At 36.4% G+C, this 21551-nt stretch overlaps 1 protein-coding gene across 1 annotated transcript in view; it reads right to left on the bottom strand.

Annotated features, from left to right (window-relative positions):
• The window catches only part of LOC107734019 (collagen alpha-1(XXII) chain-like), a 43092-nt gene that overhangs the window by 16791 nt on the left and 4750 nt on the right, over positions 1 to 21551 (bottom strand). The window contains exons 3-16 of the mRNA XM_016545875.1: positions 17570 to 17650; positions 10374 to 10485; positions 10090 to 10213; positions 9635 to 9910; positions 8904 to 8984; positions 8495 to 8611; positions 6701 to 6745; positions 6518 to 6580; positions 6329 to 6361; positions 2922 to 2975; positions 2161 to 2214; positions 2033 to 2086; positions 1557 to 1610; positions 1061 to 1105 (exon numbers count right to left, since the gene is read on the bottom strand). Of these exons, the coding sequence (XP_016401361.1) occupies positions 1061 to 1105; positions 1557 to 1610; positions 2033 to 2086; positions 2161 to 2214; positions 2922 to 2975; positions 6329 to 6361; positions 6518 to 6580; positions 6701 to 6745; positions 8495 to 8611; positions 8904 to 8984; positions 9635 to 9910; positions 10090 to 10213; positions 10374 to 10485; positions 17570 to 17650 (1193 nt within the window). The remainder of the gene's footprint in view (positions 1 to 1060; positions 1106 to 1556; positions 1611 to 2032; positions 2087 to 2160; positions 2215 to 2921; positions 2976 to 6328; positions 6362 to 6517; positions 6581 to 6700; positions 6746 to 8494; positions 8612 to 8903; positions 8985 to 9634; positions 9911 to 10089; positions 10214 to 10373; positions 10486 to 17569; positions 17651 to 21551) is intronic.

Below are 21551 nucleotides of genomic sequence, written 5' to 3'. Positions count from 1 at the left end.
ATCTTTGCCTAAACTAAGCTTATTTTCCATGCTAAAATATTTAATATAATAAAACAGCTGTAAATAGTTCTGAACTATTGTTTGTTTGAGCATCCCAACCAGCCAAATACAGCGATATCAACTCAACCAATAGCATGAGTTGGGGGCAGGACTATGTGTTTGCCAGCCAATGACAGACGGGGAGTGATGTGAAAATTCCATGCTAAAATATTTAATATAATAAAACAGCTGTAAATAGTTCTGAACTATTGTTTGTTTGAGCATCCCAACCAGCCAAATACAGCGATATCAACTCAACCAATGGCATGAGTTGGGGGCAGGACTATGTGTTTGCCAGCCAATGACAGACGGGGAGTGATGTGAAAACCTGTACCAAAACAATTTTTTTTTTTTTTTTCAGTTCCATTTTTTGACACTCGTGGCACAAATTTGCTCCATCTTTAACTTCTAAGTTAGTTTCAGGAAAGTCAAATTTGGCTTAAAAGCTCTCAGTGTGTGTGCGGGGGCGGACCGTCAGACAGACTGAAGAATGACGGCAACGCTCTACCGTGTGAAACTGTTCTTAGACCTGTCTGACTGCACAACGCCCCCACAGAACAGGATATATGGAGTCTGCATCAGCACTGTGACATCTGTTTGAGTTATTAGTCTGCCTGCGTTCACTCTGTAGAAATATTCCCTCTGTAGCATTTGGATCTGACAGGTATGTACAGTACTTCGTGACAATGACTAGTTTGGGCTCCGTCCAAGTTATTCCAAAGCATTAAAACTAAAACGGGGTGCTGAAAAGGGGAAGACAAGCAGGAACATTGTCCCAGGCCTTTTAGTGGGTGGAAGGGGGTCTGCAATGACAGACTAAACTAGATTTTTACATTTTCTGAAGACAAAGTGAGTGCTGTGCATGCAAAACCTCTGTGGCATGATTTTAGGAATCATTCACGTCTGTAGCACAAATGGTGCGGGACATGCCAACCTTTAATACTTAATACTAATACTAAGCCTAAGTAATGATATTTGTGGTAACAGTTGTTATGATTGACAGGTGCCAGTCATCCCTTACCCTTTCTCCGGAAGCTCCTTTGTCTCCTTTACCTCCAGTAACACCCTGATGAAAAACACGACACACTCAATATCTTACAAATGTCACAGAGAAGAACACTGGATGCACTACGATCTGCCCTGAACAGCTGTAACACAAAATTGTGGATGCAAAGTCTTGATTTCAATTTGTTTCTGATGTTGTAATTATCTATTGAAGCCAGTTTCAACCTCAAAAAATAAATAAGTAAAAACCAAACAAACAATAAAATACAAAATTCAATTAAAATTGAATAAAATAAAAAGGTTACTGTGAGGAAAAAAATAAATAAAATAAGAAATAAAGTCACAATGGGGAGATATAAAGATGCATTTAAGATAAATCATGTTGCAATTGTGAAATATAAAGTACCAGTTATTAATAAAGTCATAAGTAGATTTCTATTGCAATACTCTTGAGGTGGAAACAGGCTTTCATAATCATCGGTACATGGTTTAAACGCACAGATCATACTTACAGACACCCCTTGAGGACCCGGTGCTCCGAATGGACCAGCATCACCTTGGATACCCTAAATAAAAACAGGTCAAAAAAGCCAGATCATGTTAAAAACTACTAAGCACATCTAGCACCGTTCAGAAATTAGCATGTCACGAAAAAGTGATTAAAAAAGAGAAAATAATGGAAAGAAAATGCTGTCAACAGTAAATGTACAGTGGAGTGTTTATTGCATTATTTACAGCTGCTTCTAAATTTGATGTTATTATTGATGTTACTATTTTAGCATTTATCATCATAAACTCAATTAATATTAAGATATATCACATCTTCAATCATTTTTTAGGATGACAACAGCCTTTTTGGACTCAAAATGACAAAAAAATTCCCCTGAAATTAATTATCGGGGGCAAATATTGACAATTAGAACATGCACATTTCTGACACTAGTCTAATCAAGCATATCTTTACTCTTCAGTCTAAAGGAGGTCTCACCTTTGGTCCGAGAGGTCCAGGTAACCCAGCATCACCTGCAACTCCTTGATCACCCTGTTCATCAACATGCCAATGTCAATATCAAAATATACCTTCAACCACATGCAAATATACTTTCTGTCACTCACTCTCTCTCCTGTATCGCCTTTTTTCCCAGCCAGACCAGGTAAACCGTCCGATCCCTTAAAAAATTTAATAAATATTAATGTCACTTATAAACACATCTATAGAATCAAGAATGTTTAGACAAAATTGGACTAAAAAAGGGGGTAAAAAAAAATTTTTATTGTCGTTTTATTCAGTGTATACTTCACAGTATGAAGAAGTTGTTTATTTTATTTTCTGCTGATGTAATCAACACTGCATGGAATTACAGTTTTTCTCAATCGATTTGACACATGTCTCCAAACTCAGATCACTGTTCTCAAAACAGTTAACACAGTGATCTGAATACTTTGTAATTGTCCCAAACAGATTGTACGTTTTCATTCACTTTATACAAATTACAAATCATACAAATAATCTTCTCAAAACAATGTGCACAAAACTCTCAAATGTTTTCACAATAGTTGGTACAACCAACCAATACTTTAAAATATCTGAAAAAATGTTTTACACAAATCACAAACATTTATGTACTATTTGTCCAAACACAACAAACAAAACTCTGTAATTTGATCACAGGAATAAATTACATTTTAAAATATACCCAAATAGAAAACAGTTATTTAAAATTATTCAAAACATTACAGTTGTAAACGATATTACTGTTTTTACTTTGATTCTTTCAAAAGCCTTTTCTCTTACATTCCCTAAACCTTTGAATGGTAGTGCAAGTGAACTACAAATGCCATTTCATGTTGTTTGCATATACACAAGTGTGTCTTACTCTATCTCCTCTTTCTCCTCTGGCTCCAGGTTCACCGCGCTCGCCGATGTCCCCCTGTGGAGAGAGACGGGATTTCAGCATGGCTTTAAAACAAGATTTCATGACTTTGGACATGGCCACAAGTGGCCCCTGAAATGTGTCCAAAAGTGGCCAAATGTGTTCCTGTGAAAAATCTGACCTTAGAAACCATATTTTTAAAACAAGACCATCAAACCAGCCAACCAAAAACTCACTGTTTTTGCTTGAAATGATCATCAGACATCACCACGCAAAGAATCCCATACCATAAAGGCATATCAATTATGTAGAAAGGCTTGTGAGATCATAAAAAGACAAAAAGAGGCCAACACTACAGTTAGTAGGCTATAGTTTTCTTCTGTTCAATACAATTAATCACACACTAATGCTAAACACCACTAAGGAACCCTAAAGAAATCTTTGCCATTATATCTTGCCTTTCAGATATCTCGTGCACTTCAGGGAATCTCCTGGAATTCTGAGAGTTGAACAGTAAAAGAGAAAAGCTTTTGTGACCTGATTATAGTAATGACTTCACACGCAGCAGCGGGCAGCTTGATAGCCTGTAATTACTCTCAAACTTCTTCACACTTTGATAAAGTCAACGGATAACTGACAAATGCCATCAAGAGAAAGTAATACAACAAAATAACCACAATCTTGAGAGCTGCCAACCCAGACAGCATATTGTGGATGCATGATTTGTTTGATTTCAATTTGTTTCTAATGAAGTTATCTACTGATGCCAGTTTCCACCTCAGTGAAAAAAAGAGTAAAATGCCAGTACAATAATCAGTACAGTATATGCAACTGACTTAAATGAACAAGTCATAGACATCATAGATAAGCTATTGCATTATGCACTGCAGCAAACATTGTGCAAAGATAGCGGACAGTGTTGAGATGTTGATTACTTAAAGAAGCATTAAAATAGTTCTGTCATGACAACTCTCGGAGGGATTAGCATGGTAATGTACATGACAATGTTAATGTATTTGGTCTTGGCGGAATAGACCTGCTACGCTGCTGCGGCAGAGCAAGTACCGAGACTTGCTACTGCCAATACATCCACAACATACTGCTGTGAGCATGTAAGAAATATTGCTGCTGCAAATATAACATACATGAAATAACCCCCATATAGCATACATGAATCACCTCATAGCAGATCTATACAGGTGGAGCTGGGGAAGGTGGAGGGTTTCTGAAGCAAGCTGCAACCGCTATGGCAATGCACTAGTCATATATTTGAATGTTGAGCAGCGAGCTCATTGGCTACCGAAACAGAAAAGAACCAATCAGCTGTGCCATGTGATAATGATGTCATTAGGCCAGATTGAGTTAGACCTATCGGACTGCACCATCTAGAGTTTCATGCCAGAACTCTGTATTTTCAGTAAACACTGTATATTGTAACAATACTTTGCAAGATGTGGTAACATCTTTCTCCATGGGCAACATGGCTCAACATTTCAAAAGCACCTCAGCTTCAACACAAACATTTTAGTGTGAAAAGATTGACAAAATGACCACAAAACAGGGTTTAAGAGAGACGGACAGAGCAACACCTCAAACACAAACATGCGTTTGTGACATCATGCATTTTAACTAGCCAACTCCTCAATATGCTGCTAGCTAACTTTATACTGTACACATGGATAATTTGTGAGAACATAGACATGCATTCACATATACAGAATGAACACACATATACATATACGCATGGACACTCATGCAAATCATATGACATGTACACCGAGAAATACACACACAAGCAATTGAAAATCATGCATAAGAAAAAACTAAAGTTCTCTGAGGGGTTGCTTACTTTCCCAGGTAAGGTTCCTCCTTTGTTAAGTCTAGAGGATTTTTTTGCCTAATTTATTGTCTGGCATGTAAAAAAAAAAAAAAAAAATTTCTTAGTATTTTTGTCTTAAATCAAGATACAGTTACTTGAGAAGCAAAATGACTTGAGATATCAAGTACTGCTTCTGAAAAAAAATTCAACAAAATTAAGACAAAATACGATAACAGTGGGTTTAGGTTTAGAACAAACTAAAAATATCTGTAAGTGTGGTCACAAAAAATAATCATTTTCCGTTTAAATTTTTCTTAACCCACTAACAGACATGTTTTGCTTGTTTTAAGCATAAACTCACTTCAGTTCAATTTTTTTTTAGAAAATAAGACATAATAACTTTAGTTATTGTTATTGTGGTATTGTGTAAAGTTATTGTGCTTCGCAGCGCCTGAAAATAGGTTTATTGGCTTATTGGAAGTTACCTAGCTGGGGACTATTTTCAGGCGCTGCGTAATATCATAGCGCCTGCTGCACCCATGGTACGGCAGCAAAGTTCCTTGATTATTACGCCGGAATGAGTGGGGTATAGTTCCTAGCCATATCGGCCTAGAAAATCACAACTTTTCATTTTCCGTCGGTCTTAGTACACGGTCTTAGTACACGATGCAACTACAGAGAAGTCAAGTTTTAAATAGGAAAAATATAGAAACTGTTTGGTCATTTTTGAGCGAGATGCTAACGGTCTAATCAGATTCAATGATCTATGCTAAGCTACAGCTAAAAGTGCTACCACCAGACCCGGAGATCGGCTGAATGGATTCGAAAACGGTAAAACTCAACTGTTTAACTCTAGGGGAGTTGGAAAATGAGCCTATTTTCAAAAATAGAAGAGTGTTCCTTTAACCTGCTCAAGCACAGCATTTGCTGTTTTTAGGTCAGCAAATTCCACTGACCAATCCAGCATGCAACATTTTTCTAGCTGTGGGCGTTATCTGGCATCTAAATTTGGCCGAATAGTGACTGAGTGCAGTGGAAATCTCAAAATACGACTCCTTTCCAGAAGTCTTAACAGATTGTGAATCACCGTATTCATCATACGAGTGAAATATTACAATAAGCACAAGTAAATGTTTAAATAATGACAGTTGTCATTCTATTCCCAACACCACAGTTATCTAATTCTCCTGTATGAATCTCTGACTGATAGAGGTTAATTATGATATTATTCTGAGGTAATTATGCCCTGGAGTCAGCGGAGGATGTCTGTTTTAAGCGCTGTGAGTGAGTGTTTGGTGCACAGCCTCTGGTTTTGCATATCCTGTGAGGTTGGAAGACCCATAATTCTGCATTTCAAAATAAGGTACTTTTATTGTTTTTATCCTCAATAGAGTGGCAGTTTCCACAGTTTGTCTCTCTTTGTTCTTTTGTAATTCTAGACTTTGGATTCAAGGGAAGAACGACATTTTTGATGAATTGGCTTCTGGCTCGCACGAAACGACAGAAACACACACACGTGCACAAACAAACACACATACATTCACTGTTTTGTCTATCTTGAGGAGTTTGGCTGTTAAATTCATGACCTTACCTTCTCTCCTCTATCACCTTTGATAGAGATAGCCTGCAAATAATCAATCAACACCGATCAATTACTCTACAGGCCCAGAAAGACAGAAACAGCAGACACATTTCTAATATACAGCAATGTTGTTTTATGTTTATCTAAACAGAAGCAAAGCTATATGAAACTTTATAAGTGATAATATGGATGTCGTACACGCTCTCCTTTCTGCCCTTTGGGTCCTGGCGGTCCTTCTGCCCCTTTAAGACCAAGATCCCCCTGCAGATGCAGAGTTTTATGCAAAGAACCAATGAGGAACCCACTGAAAATGCATCCAGAGATGTGCAAAAGCGTAATAAAGTCATTGTGCGATGCTGTGATACTGAAACGTTATTTGACCTTTTCACCCTTGGGCCCCGCGACACCCGGTAGACCTGTCTCTCCCTGTAGGATGGGAAAGATTGAGAGAGATTGCAGAAGAGAGAGATGAGGGGATTCATTTTGAAAGACAGAGGTCAGAAATAAGAGTGTGTAAAGAATCAATGCATTGCAAAACGAAACAGAATGCATTACAAAAGAAAGTTTAGATAAAAAAATTGATATCCAGCCTTATAAATAAAAAAGTTAATAATAATAAATAAAAAAAAATCCATCAAAAGCATCTGAGACATACTGTTCATTAACACAGAAAATATTTTTGACTCAGTAAAGCAAACCAATATACTGAATGTCTACAATGTGCAAACATAATGCGCAGCCCATGAATTATATCCTCTTATAATTTATATTTAATGATGGCTTACATTAATTCTGCACAAACTATGTTATTTAAGCTGCTGAAATAATAGGTTCTAATTGTATTATTTAGTAATTCCTTATTTTTTGTATTATTAATATTTTATTTTGGAAAATTTTGCATAATAATTATACTATTTTATTAATTATCTTTATAAAATTGTATCACACTAGTCTAATGCTAACATGTTTATTTGTTGACGTTTTGTTGCTATAACAGTGAATTTTATTTATTCCAGTGCAATGACTTCCATTCCACCATTCCATAGGTGCATTAGGGCTGTCAAAAAAAATCGAATTTCGAATATTCGTCGAATTTAAAATAAAAATCCACATTCAAATGCAAAAAAGTTGCATTCGAATTGTAGGTGTGCGTTAAGCCTTATCAGTGGCGCACGAGATGCGATGACGATGTAAGTGTCATTGCATTTTAATGTTTTTGTTAGCCTATCCAGTTGAAGCCACTAGATGCGGCGCTGCTGCGTTGTTAATTACAAATATTGCGGGAAAAGAGAACATCAATGCGGAGAAGATGTTGTTTACGTCAAAACTGAAACCAAGCCATTCACACAGAACGCATATGTCTTGCATTTTCTAGAGGGACATCTATCACCGTTGCACTCGCATCTCGCACAAAAGAGTTGCATGTTTAGAAAGCCATGTAAAATTAATGCAAGTTCAACTTTGAAAAAACATATCTTGAGACTTTATGGCGGGGGGGTTTTCCCCATCCCATTGCAACTCGTGTTTTTGAATGAAAAATGTACTCTGTGTGATTGGCTTTCCGCCCTTTGTATTAATGCATGATGCTGTTTTGTTTATAGTTGTTTAAGTAACTTAATTAATTATAATTGGTTTATAAACATTATTTTAAACATTATGCACTTTTTTTTCACAGACATTCCTGTTATCTTAAGCTTTGAAGAAACGTGCATTAGTAATATTTTGCTTGATGCACCCTCTTGTGGCCTCAGAAGAGAATCCAAAAGCTTTTCTTCACCCTAACTGAAATTATGCATTTTAAATTTGAATATAATTCGAATTTTGATAATATTTAAGTAAACAATTCGAATTTAGTTTTTCAGCCATTTTGACAGCCCTAAGGTGCATTACTGTACATGTTTGCTTGTATTACAAAGTGAGGGATGAGCTGAAATTATTTTCTGTGGTAATTAATAACATGATCACAGATGGTGCTAACAGAACCCAAAAACGTATTTAATATTAACATGACCTAAATATCTCCAGCACATGACTTCAGAAAAAAAAATATATTTAGCTCATACACTGTAAATAACTTTGGTTCCTATATCATAAGGCTGATATTCAATTTTTTGCATGTTACACATAGGGGTTCACCAGCTTTAAGAGTGTGACCTTTGACCTGGAATGTCTTACCCTTTCCCCTGCAGGACAGGAGCAGTTGACCGCTGCTGGTTTCTTCTGCTCAGCGCTTGTTGGTTTTGGGGTGGGCAGTGGGAGTGGGGGGGGCTCAGTCACCAGAGACTGTTCACACTGAGTGAGAAGACAAAGTGAACGCAGAAACCGAAAGAGACAGAATGTGTTATGAAAGAAAGAGAGAGGAAAGGAAGAGGAAGCAGCTTCAGATGTTCAGTATTATGAATAGTACTATATTCTGAACTCTGGACAACGAATATTCCCCATCTTCATTAAGGACCCAAAACAAAGATCTTTGAGCCCTTTGGAGAACTTGTCCTGTTCGAAACCGTATGTTTTTGCCTTACTATCCATGTGATGACATAATGAGGTGAGAATAAAGGTTTGTATGCGAGTCAGATGCACTTACTGGGCCACCGGGAATATCGCAACACGTCTCTTGCTCAGACTGTTTGCCATCACAGTAGATCACCATCCTCTGGAGGTCAAACTATAGAAGAAACACGGGCAGAAACACAGGAACTGGTTGTATTAGCTGATTTCGGTTAACTTAAAAATTCATAAACGCATCACCATTAAAATATTTGGGGTTAGTCAGTATCTTTGATGTTTTTACCAAGCATATATTTTGAAAAATTATTCCAAATTTAATTAAAATATAAGTGCTCTCACATAAATCTCGCCTATCCTACAGGTTCCTATTATTAATACTGAATCCAGTTAATATTTTGTGGAAACCGTGATGCACTTTTTTTCCGGATTTTTTTAAATTAGAAAGTTGAAAAGAACAGCATTTATTTGAAATGTTAATTTAAAATATTATAAATTGTAAAAAAGTCTTTACTGTAATTTTTGATCAATTTAATGCAAAAAATCTTTCAAAAACATCCTACTGATGCAGTGTAACATCAAATCATAAATCACTTATTTAACCATATTTTTTTTAGAGATTACCATGATGGTATTCTCTGAAGTACCATGCAAATACTAAAATATATATGAACATGATAATCAATCAGTACCTTACTGTAGCATGGTATTATAATTTGATATCATCATGGTACAATTACAGCACTTTTAAGCAAGGGAGACTTAATCTTGTATAAAATGCATGTTAATAAACCATAACTATTTGCTTACATCAATGGGAACGCTGTCATAGAGTCTCTTGCCGATGACAGTCTTTCCCTGGATGTCGATATCTTCTCTTTCCTCTATGGGCAGCGTCTCAATGTGCTTGCAGTCCAGGAACAGGGACACAGACTTGGAGTCCACCCTCATGCCGATCTTATGCCAGTCACGGTCAAACAGATTCTCCACCTCTGGGTTCTTAAACACGGCCCGGACTGCATCCTTTGTCAGGCCCACGGCGTTGTACTCCACCGCCTTGTTCTCCCCGTCCAGACGGATGGAGACCTGGAGGACATTCTCATTACAGCCTGATCAACTTACAGTAGCTTTATGATGTTTTATGTTATAAACAAATTCAAAATCAAATCGATTTTAAAAATAGAACTTTTGAAGAGGATCTTCAGTTTCAGTTTCTCTATACAGCCCTGCTGTTTCAGCCCCATTCAGGACACATTGATACACACCTGTGGGATGCCGTATTTGTCATAGACCTGCCACAGGTACCAGTCTTCTTTACGAGAGGTCTTCCTGAACTTAAATGTGGTCACAAAGGCATACTCATCAGGCAGACCCTGAGGTAACACATCTCTACAACACAAGAATCAAAGAAATCTCTCATAAAAAATGAAAAGAAAAATAAATGTGTATCACCTTGAACAGTATATTGTCGGAAAACAAACAATGTAAATTAAGTAAAAGTACATAGTGTGATTTTTGCATATATCATTGAAATAAATGATTCTCTTACTCTGTTTGTTGGACGATGGGCATTGTACCGAGCCTGACATAGGGGGTCTGACCTGGCTCAAATTTTTCTCCAAGAAATTCTCTTACATTGAAGTACTCCATCAAATCAAATCCTGGAGAAAAGGTAATACATTTGTAATAAATTAAGCTATTATTAAGTAAACTGTACTGTTCCCTGAATAAAATATGTCCCTGTAGATTATTGTTGAAATGTCTTTCCATCAACGATCACTAGGTGGAGTCCATGAGACAGGTCAAAAAGACAACATGCTGTAAATGAACTTTCTTAAATCGTTCCTCAACCAAAGGATTTACTTTTATAAAAATTGATAATTAAGAATAAAATATCAGACAGTAATAAACCACAAAAGGCATATGTGCAATGACAGGTTCAACTTGATTTAGCACATTTCATACATGGAAGTATTTAAAAAATCCAAAAACACAGATACAGACATCAAGTTAATATTATATCACAAGTTAAAATACAAATTAACACAAAATAATGAGTGAAATGAATAAAGCAATCATAAATTACATGATAGATAGATAGATAGATAGATAGATGGATTAATGGATAGATAGATAGATAGATAGATAGATAGATAGATAGATATAACATTATTATAATACACTTAATTGACAATTATTATTTGATTATATTAAAATATTTTACCCCAAAATGCCACGACTCACCAATCAAAATCAAGTATCCCAAAAAGTAATGTAATACAGAAAGGGCAATAAATCTAAGTAAAGAACAAAATTACTGCATAATTAGTCACCTGTGATTTCAGCGTTAAGTTTCTGCGAGCAAAATGTCACACATTTTTCCACATCCACACAAAAAAGTCCACGCCTCTGGGATCAAACATGACTTCATTGTTTGTTTAAAAATAGTAGAGCTATGCTGTGTGTGTGGATATCAGCCCACTAATTAATGCTTCAGATCCGCAGCCAACACTCATTAAACTGCACTTGCTGCACCAGATGTTTTAAAAAACAACCTTTCATGTGCAATTATGTCACTAGTTCTCCAGCATGTGTGTGTGTGTGTGTGTGTGTATCTACTGAGGTTAGCAGTCTAGGGTGCTATTATAGCGGCCAAACCAGGGCGCTCCTATAACCAATACATAGTCTGTCGCCATGACGATGCCAGTGGGGCCCTGGGCGTTGCCTGAGGAGGCAATTCAAGGGTCGATTTGGAAACACACTAATGCTGGTCTCAAAAGAGCTCTGGCTACATGACGCTGATGGTTTGTGTATATGACGCCTGTGAGGGTCATGTAGAGAGATCTCACTTTCACTTGATGAACTCTCATGTTGTTTTCCTAGGGCAGGTGTGTTCATGTCAGCAAACTGAGGTTGTTTTAAACAGTCTAGAGAGAATGATTATTATTTGAACTGAAGGATGTTTGGAGTTGTTTAACTCGGTGGTAATGTGAGAACGTGCCAGTCTAGGCCAGACGGTGTGTGCGTGTCTGTGTCTGTAGTAGAGTAACAGGTGGTTACAAACGTAGAAAGCAGATACTGTGTTAAGAGCGAAGTCGAAAAAAACAGCATAAAACAACAAAAGCACTTTGTTGTTTCATCTTTGCGTTCCCAAAGCACAACGAATCCCTGATGGTTTCTGGCAGACCAGCATCACACATTCTCACGTCCCATCTGTGCTAGTTTTTAATTGACATCTTTGGCCGTTACAGTACATCTCAATGTTTTTGCGGTCTTTTGTGCCATTAACCCTGTTTCAAGTTAAAAATAGTTGAGGATTTTAAAACAATGGGCCAATTAGATGAGTCGATATTGAAACTGTTTACTCACCCTCATGTTTTTCCAAACCTGTATGACTTTAAAAGACAAAAGATGATGTATAGCATTACAAAAGTAGCTCATATGATTTATAAAGAAATTAAGAAATTATTTGCAAAAGTGTTGTTCTAAAATTGCTTTATCATTCACATGATGCTGCTGATCAATAATACAGTAAAAACAGTAATATAGTAGTATTGCAATTCAAAATAACAGTTTTCTATTTGAATATATTTTAAAATATCCTGTGGTGGCAAAGCTGAATTTTCATGAGCCATTACTACAGTCTTCAGTGTCACATGATCCTTCAGATATCATTTTAATACGCTGATTTTTTCTTTTTCTTTTTGGAACCTGTGATACTTTTTTCAAGATTATTTGAATAATTTAAAGTTAAAAGAACAGCATTCACTCAAAATAGAAATCTTTTGTAACAATTTAAGTCTTTAATATTACTTTTTACAAATTAACATCTATATATTAATTTCTTAAAAAAATAATAATAATATGCTCACACTTTTGTTACTAATTATTATTGTGTATATTTTTATTTTATTTAGAATAAATACTGTTCTTTAAAAAAAAAAAAAAAGATTTTATGCCAAACTAGAAGTAAATAAACTGCTATTTTTTTCGCGTTGTATTCGAAAAAGTCAGAAGGTTTGGAACTATTTTTTTTTTTTTTTACTTTAACATGCTATTAACTCAAGTGACCTCATTAAACTTTAATTTTTAGTTTCTGAACCTCTGAAAGTTTATCATCTTAAAAATAAGACTAATTTATCCAGGTGTTCTCCGTGCACTAGTATGGTTTGATCAGTTTGATGTATTCATTCGAGCTGTTTGATTTCACACCATGTTCTACTCTTCCTCCAGCTGTTCGCTTCTCATCAGCTCATTTCCACTACTCTCTGTTTGTCTCAGCGTCTCCATGGGCCAGGCACGACACTCTGCCGGTAGCGTTTCTAAGCCTGGAGGAACCTGTAATTTGGGCCTGGCGAGTGAAAGCGTATAATCACGACCGAGTCTTATTTTAAACGGTGAGAGAGCGAGGAAGGCTGGGTGGGTTCTGCGGGCCCGCACAGATGAGTGCGTTCCGACTCGTGTCTTTGATCCGAACACATGGACACTTCTGCACACAACGCAACAATCTGGAAACCAGCCCAATGTCGCCGCATGAAAACTCTACGGCTGCATTTTACACACGGTCACAGTGCGTCAGCGTGACAAACGTCTCTGTGGTTCAAGCGCCTGTCTTTGATCCAGACGCATGTGCTAAAAGGATCTCTTGGTGTTTTCCCTGCAGCATCTACCGGCATAAGATTTTTAAGATGCTGAAAAACAACGCATCTTAATTTTACGTTCTAATTCTTTGTACCCTATACCAGGTTTTGAAATGCGCCGATCTTTTGAAAATCTCCCGCTCAAAACGTGCTGCCTCACCATGCGCATGCGCAAAACCTATACCTCAAACAGCACTGTCAATGCCACTCATGAATTCGATCAAAAAATTTGTATATATCATGACGAGTGCACTCATATTACTATGAATGGAAGAATGTGCAACACACAGTATTGCGGAATATCTCCAAAGAAAAGCAGTGCGTCCAAAGTCGCATACTAAGTAGGTAGGATACTACAATTTGAAATTTGTACTTGCTGTGTAACCATTAAAAAGTATGTTTTATATAGTATGAACATGGGTACTTGGACATGCTACATCTGCCTTGTTGTTACTGTCACGTGACCTACCCGTATCAGTTGGGTCGCTTAGTAAAGAGTAAAGTGTAAAAATAGTAAAGTGTTTATCGAATGCACACTTCAAAATCTCGGCACAAGTAGTAGGTTGTCTGGTAGGTTGTCTCTTCACCTACTGTTTTTCGAATACTATGAATTCAGTCATACTACTCTTTTAGCGTACTGTTTTTCTCATACTACATTGTAGGGAGGTATTTTTCAGTGTCCCGAAACGTTCAGTGTCCCACGCTTGCGACTGCACATGCGCATTGGCTGGTCCTGAACTATATGCTTGTTTAATGCCATTTGAGCTTAAGAAACAACATTTATGAGATATTTCAAATTAGCAACAAAATCTAACATGAACTTTGTTTTTTTTAAATGTGAGCGTGGCAAGCATTTGTTTTAGATTAAACCCTTAATGGTTTAATCTAAAACAACGTCTTTAATTGATTTACGTCTTTAATTGATTTTTCCGTGCATTTCTGCCATATGTACATTAACTGACATAGTCACCACTGATAAGCTACTACTAAATATTGTAGAAACGTAATTTTCTGTAAAGTTGCTTTGCAACGATTTGTATCGTAATAAGCGCTATACAAATAAACTTGAATTGAATTTTAGATTTCAAGATTTCCCTATTCATGTACAGTAGATAAGACTTGGTCTTGAATACCCAAATTAGCTGCCTGAACACATTGCAAATATGGCCTCAGAGTGAACAGACTCTTCTTGAAAGGAACTTTGGTTCGACTCTCAGTAGGCATACAGGTGCATCTCAATAAATTAGAATGTCGTGGAAAAGTTCATTTATTTCAGATTTGTTGTGAATTGGTGGGTTTTTGTTAAATGTGAGCCAAAATCATCACAATTAAAAGAACCAAAGACTTAAACTACTTCAGTCTGTGTGCATTGAATTTATTTAATACACGAGTTTCACAATTTGAGTTGAATTACTGAAATAAATGAACTTTTCCACGACATTCTAATTTATTGAGATGCACCTGTATACCTAAAATGCAATAAGACACTTTTGATGAAGAATCTTTCAAATTTCAATGTAATGTTGAAAAGGTAGTAAGGACCACACATGGAAAACTTTAGTAAAACTCTGTGTTAAATTATATGAACCATGTAATTGAGTTAAAGGCATATTCACCCAAAAATAAACATTTTGTCATTAATTACTCACCCTCATGCCCCAAACCCGTAAAACCTTCGTTCATCTGCGAAACACAAATTAAAATATTTTTGATGAAATCCAAGAGCTTTCTGACCCTCCATAGACAGCAAGGGTCCTACCACGTTCAAGGCCCAGAAAGGTACCAAAAACATAGACAAAATAGTCCATGTGACATCAGTGGTTCAACTATATTTTTATGAAGATACAAGAATATTTTTTGTGCACAAAAAAATTTAATAAAATAAAGACTTTATTCAACATTTTTTTTCACCATCTTCTGCCATTATCGAGAGTACCACAATTATTTTGGACTGTTTTGTTGATGTTCTTGGTACCTCTCTGGGTCTTGAACGTGGTAGGACCCTTGCTGTCTATATGGAGGGTCAGGAAGCTCTCGGATTTCATCAAAAATATCTTAATTTGTGTTCCGAAGATGAACGAAGGTCTCACGGGTTTGGAACAACATGAAGGTGAGTATTTAATGACAGAATTTTCATTTTTTTTTGTGAACTATCCCATTAATACACTTACACTTAATTTCTTATAAGGACACAATGATGTCAAATTTCATTACAAATGCTTTTTGTCGTTATTAAGTTACTTTACAGAAGCAATCTTGTGTCAGCAACCTTTTATGTCCATTTTGGCCTTGCCTTGGTTAAGAGTGATGTTCCAAACTTCAGAAACAGCATGCAGATGTTGGCAGCTTCAGCAATTGTGACATCTTATGTGAACCTGGAATTTCCCTGAAGATTTAGCTTGTGTTGTTCTCTTGAATATCACAGATTGCAGGAGCAAGATGCCATAATTAACACTTACAGCCACCAAAAGAGGAGAGATGTAGTCTAGTCAGTGCAATCCAAAAGAACCGCAACCAAACAGATCTAAGCACTTAAACGTCAAGCCTGCGAAGCTGAAGATGACAGAAGCGAAGAAGAAAGTGCAGTGATCCACAAATAATGTTAAGACATGGAGAGATCACACTTTAAACTTCACCTGAATACCAAAGACAGCACTTTTCCTCATTATAAGTAGTATAATTAGAGTCAAACGGACCACATTTCAGAAACCTCCAGAAGTTTTACATTGTTTTGAAACAATGCATACATAAAAAATATAAAAATAAGAAAGAGTTATTTGTCTTTTTCAAAGCATAAATCATGAGTCGCCTCCATTTCCCAGGGTTGCAACTTCTCTGAGGATTTTTCAAGATAGATTCACACAGACAAAAGGGATCAGATTTGTACCTTTTGGGGTACAACAGCTTGTCACTGGAGCAGTACCCTTAAAATTACATATTTGTACCTTTTTTACCCATAGTAGGTACATATTAGTACCTTAAGCGTACGTATTACTTCTCTAAGATACTAATATGTACCTAATAGGGGTAAAAAAGGTACAAATATGTCCTTTTAAGGGTACTGCTTCAGTGAAAAGCTGCTGTTGTACCCCAAAAGGTACAATTTTGGCCACCCTTTTTTTCTGTGTACTGAGCAATTAAAACATGACCAAACCTCATCAGATTTACGAGTAATGGTTCTCTTGACCATTTTGTACATAGTAGTTCCAAAATAAGACCTTCTATAGAGCACACCCCTATAGCTCCAGATTGTATAGTCATTTACTTACACAGGTAAGAGCTCTCACTCTCTCTCTCTCTGTTTCGATCTGTTTTTTTACTTAGGTTGATGAATTTGAGTTGGTGTCTCGCAGAGGAACTCAGAACCCCCTGAAGACCCAAACACAACATCCTCCAGATCTGTGTAATCACTAAAGAACTCCACATTTCTTAGAACAGAGGAGGGCAAAAGATCTCTTATTTCGAAACCTCAGTGTCTCGCTGCAACGTTTTATGTTTTAAAGCGCAACCTTCGGGGAAAAGAAAGCTTTATTTTTGATCCAAAAGTACTTTACACATAGAAACTAGGCTTGTAGTTTGTGGTATTAATACTTACGTCCACACAAAAAAAGACTCCAAAAAACCCTGAAGTGCAGGATTGGAAGTCTATATGTTAGAATCATTATACAGTGCAGTTCTTTCTTTATTTTTGACCTCTAATTGAAATAAAATACACTAGGGATAATTTTCATGTAACTGTGTAACCTTGAGAAGAAGAAATGTTTTGGTTTTCTCACATCTGAAGATGAAACAGAAACACTGATGTAGCGGTATATTTAAGGATCTGAATCACTACAACTTGAGTTGTAGGCAATATTACTGTATCATCCATTATGTTTCATGTAAAAAGCCAATTTATAACAAATGGATTTAGTGACCAAAGTAAGCTCAAATTATAATTGAAACTACATTGTTTTTGCTATGAGAAATTGCTGTCTCGTAACTATTCATGACACCATGTAACCATTTTAAGATGCAAACAGTGCATTGATATGACGCTGAAGGGGTTTTCATGACACTTTGACACTAAAGCATTATGGGAAGAATAGAGAAGAGAAAACATTACCTGGGACCTCCGTCAGTCCAGCACTGGTGCTGTTCGGCCGGAAACGGCCGGCCTGGACTTTCATGTTTGGACAAAGGACATCTGTGGAGAGACACACAACATTATGGTTGGACATAACATTGGACACACACCTCAGTTTTTATGACCTTATCAACTGCACAGCACTCCTCCACAGGTGTTTGGATTATGGATAGCAATTTATTTCTACAGTTAGAAAAGTAATATTTTTAGTTCTATTTAAGTTAATATGATACATTTGGAGTTATTGCAATCTGTGCTTTATTAACAGTATGGGGTCTCCTGTAATTTCTAAACATCTGCTTTTGTGGAAACAGACCTCATCATTAATTCATATTGTGAAATGTAATTTTTTTGTTGACATTTTATTGTACTGGCTCCAGGTGCTCAGGCAATCCGCCGTGGTATTTTGGCAGTGACAAACCTTTTCACTCATAAATATGTAACATTTAAATGTTTTATATTAAGACTATAGGCATAATTAGAATGAAAATGTATTCAGATAGCGATGTGAAAAAACTACACTTGGCATGATTTTTTCTCCAATGAAGGCACTTCTTTTTCACATTGGAAAAAGAATAGCAAATGAGTTTCTTTAAAACAACTGTATACGTTTCTTACCTTCAAATATCAGCTTAACTGAAATCAACTGAATTCTACTAAAGTGAATGGCTTATTAGAAGACCTCTGTTCTGGTAGCACAGTATGTAAGTTTGGTGAGTATGAAATTCCGCGAATAGGGCGGATTGTTTTCCGGCAGCAACAAATTAACGTTTACAGATAGGCGCTATAATTACGACAGTGCGGTATTTACAGCAGGAAAATCCAGTCACTTAACTGTAGGGGGCTCCAAAATAACAAAAATGCACAAAACTACATAAATGTGCTTTAATATTTCAATATCTTGTTGTTAGACAGCAGAGTTTAAAAGACAAACTTATTATTGAGTTTCATAAGCTAGTGGATAGAAATAGAAAGTCAAATCAATTGGTTTTGTAAAAATATGATGTTCCTATTGACATTTATGACTTTTGATGACAGACTTTGGTATCTTGGGAAATATGCTCAAATTTGCCAAGATACCAAAGTCTGTCATCAAAAGTCATAAATGTCAATAGGAACATCATATTTTTACAAAACCAATTGATTTGACTTTCTATTTCTATCCACTCTTCCAAACCTGTATGAGTTTTTTTTTTTTCCCCCCGTTTTTTTTTAGCACAAAAGAACATTTCGAAGAATTTTTGTAACCAAACAGTGGACATATACACGTATACGTATAGTATACATATTAATAATATATACACACACTTAAGTTATCAAATTATATCTACATATCATGTTTTCAATATGAAAAAAATGGTCTCGTTTGAGTCAGTATTTATTATATCATCATAATTTACATTTCTGAGGAGTAAACATTCCTGACTTTGAAGAGGTATGATTTTACTGGCAGCTGAAGGAAATGAACAGTTGAGCGTGACTGTCACTGTAATATTATCCATCTTCCTCTCTGTGCTTGAAGACAGACTGTTAGAGGGTCAATTCCAAGCACTCCAGTGTAGACGTGGTGGCATAACTTATGACTCTAGGATGCTGGCACACAGACATGGGCAAAGTTACCAATTGGTCCAGTGAGCTTAGCGTTTGGTGGAGTGCTGCTATGCTAACGTCACAGCGGTGATAATTTAAGACGTACAAACAAGCAGATTTCAAATAGCGATGCATAGCTAGTGACAGCAGTGATGACAGGAGGAAACGCAACACCAGCAGACTTGCTTTACTACAGCATCTGTGATGAGAATGTGCTATTTGTAGAGAAGAACTTGCTAGTGCTAAGGAAGGATGCTAATATTAGCCTAGATACTAGATGAGTGCTTATTGCTTTTGTTTAGTTTTTGTCACTTTTATTGGGGAAAAAAAAGAGTACAGAAAATTATGTACAGGTGATCTGATTGGCAAACGTTGTGTGCCAGATCTGAATCACCCACGAGAACCATGTTATTTTTAATGGAACATAGTTTACTTTTAAATTAGTATATTAGTAAAAGTACATTTGTGACCCTGGACCACAAAACCAGTCATAAGGGTTAATTTCTCGAAATTGAGATGTTTACATCATCTGAAAGCTGAAAAAAATAAGCTTTCCATTGTTGTATGGTTTGTTAGGATAGGACGATATTTGGCAGAGATACAACTATTTGAATATCTGGAATCTGAGGGTGCAAAAAATCAAAATCAAAATACTGAGAAAATCGCCTTTAAAGTTGTCCAAATGAAGTTCTTAGCAATGCGTATTACTAATCAAAAATTAAGTTTTGATATATTTACGGTAGGAAATTTACAAAATATCTTCATGGAACATGATCTTTACTTAATATCCTAATGATTTTTGGCATAAAAGAAAAATCGATAATTTTGACCCATACAATGTTTTTTTTTTTGGCTATTGCTACAAATATACCCCAGCGAATTAAGACTGGTTTTGTGGTCCAGGGTCACATTTATGGTACTTTTTGGAATTTGACAGATGTGGATAATATGAACTGTTGCTGCATACGTTGAAAACATGGAAGCAAATCTACTTTTGCCTTTTCTCATAAATAAACAATACATACATAAATGTTTGAAAGGGCATGAAGGCAAGTAACAATAAAATTATTTTTATTTTTGACTGAACTATTCTGGACAGGCACAATGACACCAAGTGGTCAAACTTTGGTTTTAGGTTTTCAGGTGAAAAATTGCTTAACATTGGCTTCACCTATATTAACTCAGCCCATCCTGAAAATAGAGCAAGTGAGTGGGAATTAGTCTCGGATTAGAAACTGGTTATGAATATTTTGGAACATTCAAATTTAAAGTAGGCTAAATGATGTGTAAATGACGTTACAGCAATTAGGCCTACTCCAAGTTTCCCATTTCATCCTGAAAAGGCTAAATGGCTTTTCACTAGTAGAACAATGCACAAAAATCATACTATAAAACCAAAATATTCCATTGATTAAATGATTTTAATGTTGTTGTTTTTTGTTTTTTTTTAATCCTTCTCTTACTCTCCCACACATGCACACACTCTTGGCACGAAGCAGTCAGACGCCCAAACCACAGCGGCTGATCGTGCCCCTGACAATCATGTACGATCAGACCCTGTAATTTTCTTTAATCGCTCCTATAAAAAGCGCTTTGTAGCATTTAAGAGGCCTCAACTTCGCTACGAATTACACTTTACAGAGGCTGGGTCACTTGACACAATTACATCTCTGTCCGATACAGTGTCCTCAGCGTGACTCTCCCAAACCCCCACACCCCCGAGCGAGTCCCAGCCCGATGCAAACATCACCATGACCGCCAAAAAAATAAAGAACTCAGCCGCCCACCCAGGGATAAATAAAGGTTGGAGAAAAGAGCACCTGGCTGTCTATATTTGTGTTGTATCCGTTATGTGAGCCAAGTTATGTTACCAGTGCAGCGGATATCCACATGTCGTTGGCAGATTTACAATACCAAAAGTTTGGAAAGCAGTCTCTTATACTCAAGGTTGTGTTTATTGAATCAAAAATACAACAAAACTGTGATATTGTGAAATAATACTTCAATTTAAAATAAAACAATTATATTGGAAAGCAACTGTATAGCCTCTAGCGGCCAGTCGATGAATTGCAGTTTTAGTCACTTCCGTGTTGGTTCCATGAGAGAGACAGGAAGGTTGCCACTTGGTATTTATTTATCTTTTACCTTGAAATGTGTTACAGAAAATCTAATACGCTTTATTAGTTAATGGCTTCTGTTTCATTCCCAGGCTAGCAAGTTTGAGCGGGTATGAATTTCCGCGAATTTCAGTCTTCAGTGTCACATGATCCTTCAGAAATCATTCTAATATGCTGAGAAATTTAAGGTTTGTCTTTCTGTATTGCTTCAAACAGGTAATGTTGTTCCCTCAACTTTTCTAAAACACAAAAAG

The sequence above is a fragment of the Sinocyclocheilus rhinocerous genome, unplaced genomic scaffold (genome assembly GCF_001515625.1).
Source record: "Sinocyclocheilus rhinocerous isolate Xijiao unplaced genomic scaffold, SAMN03320098_v1.1 scaffold430, whole genome shotgun sequence".
Classification (NCBI taxonomy): domain Eukaryota; kingdom Metazoa; phylum Chordata; class Actinopteri; order Cypriniformes; family Cyprinidae; genus Sinocyclocheilus; species Sinocyclocheilus rhinocerous.
This window is presented reverse-complemented; position numbering and strand designations above follow the sequence as displayed.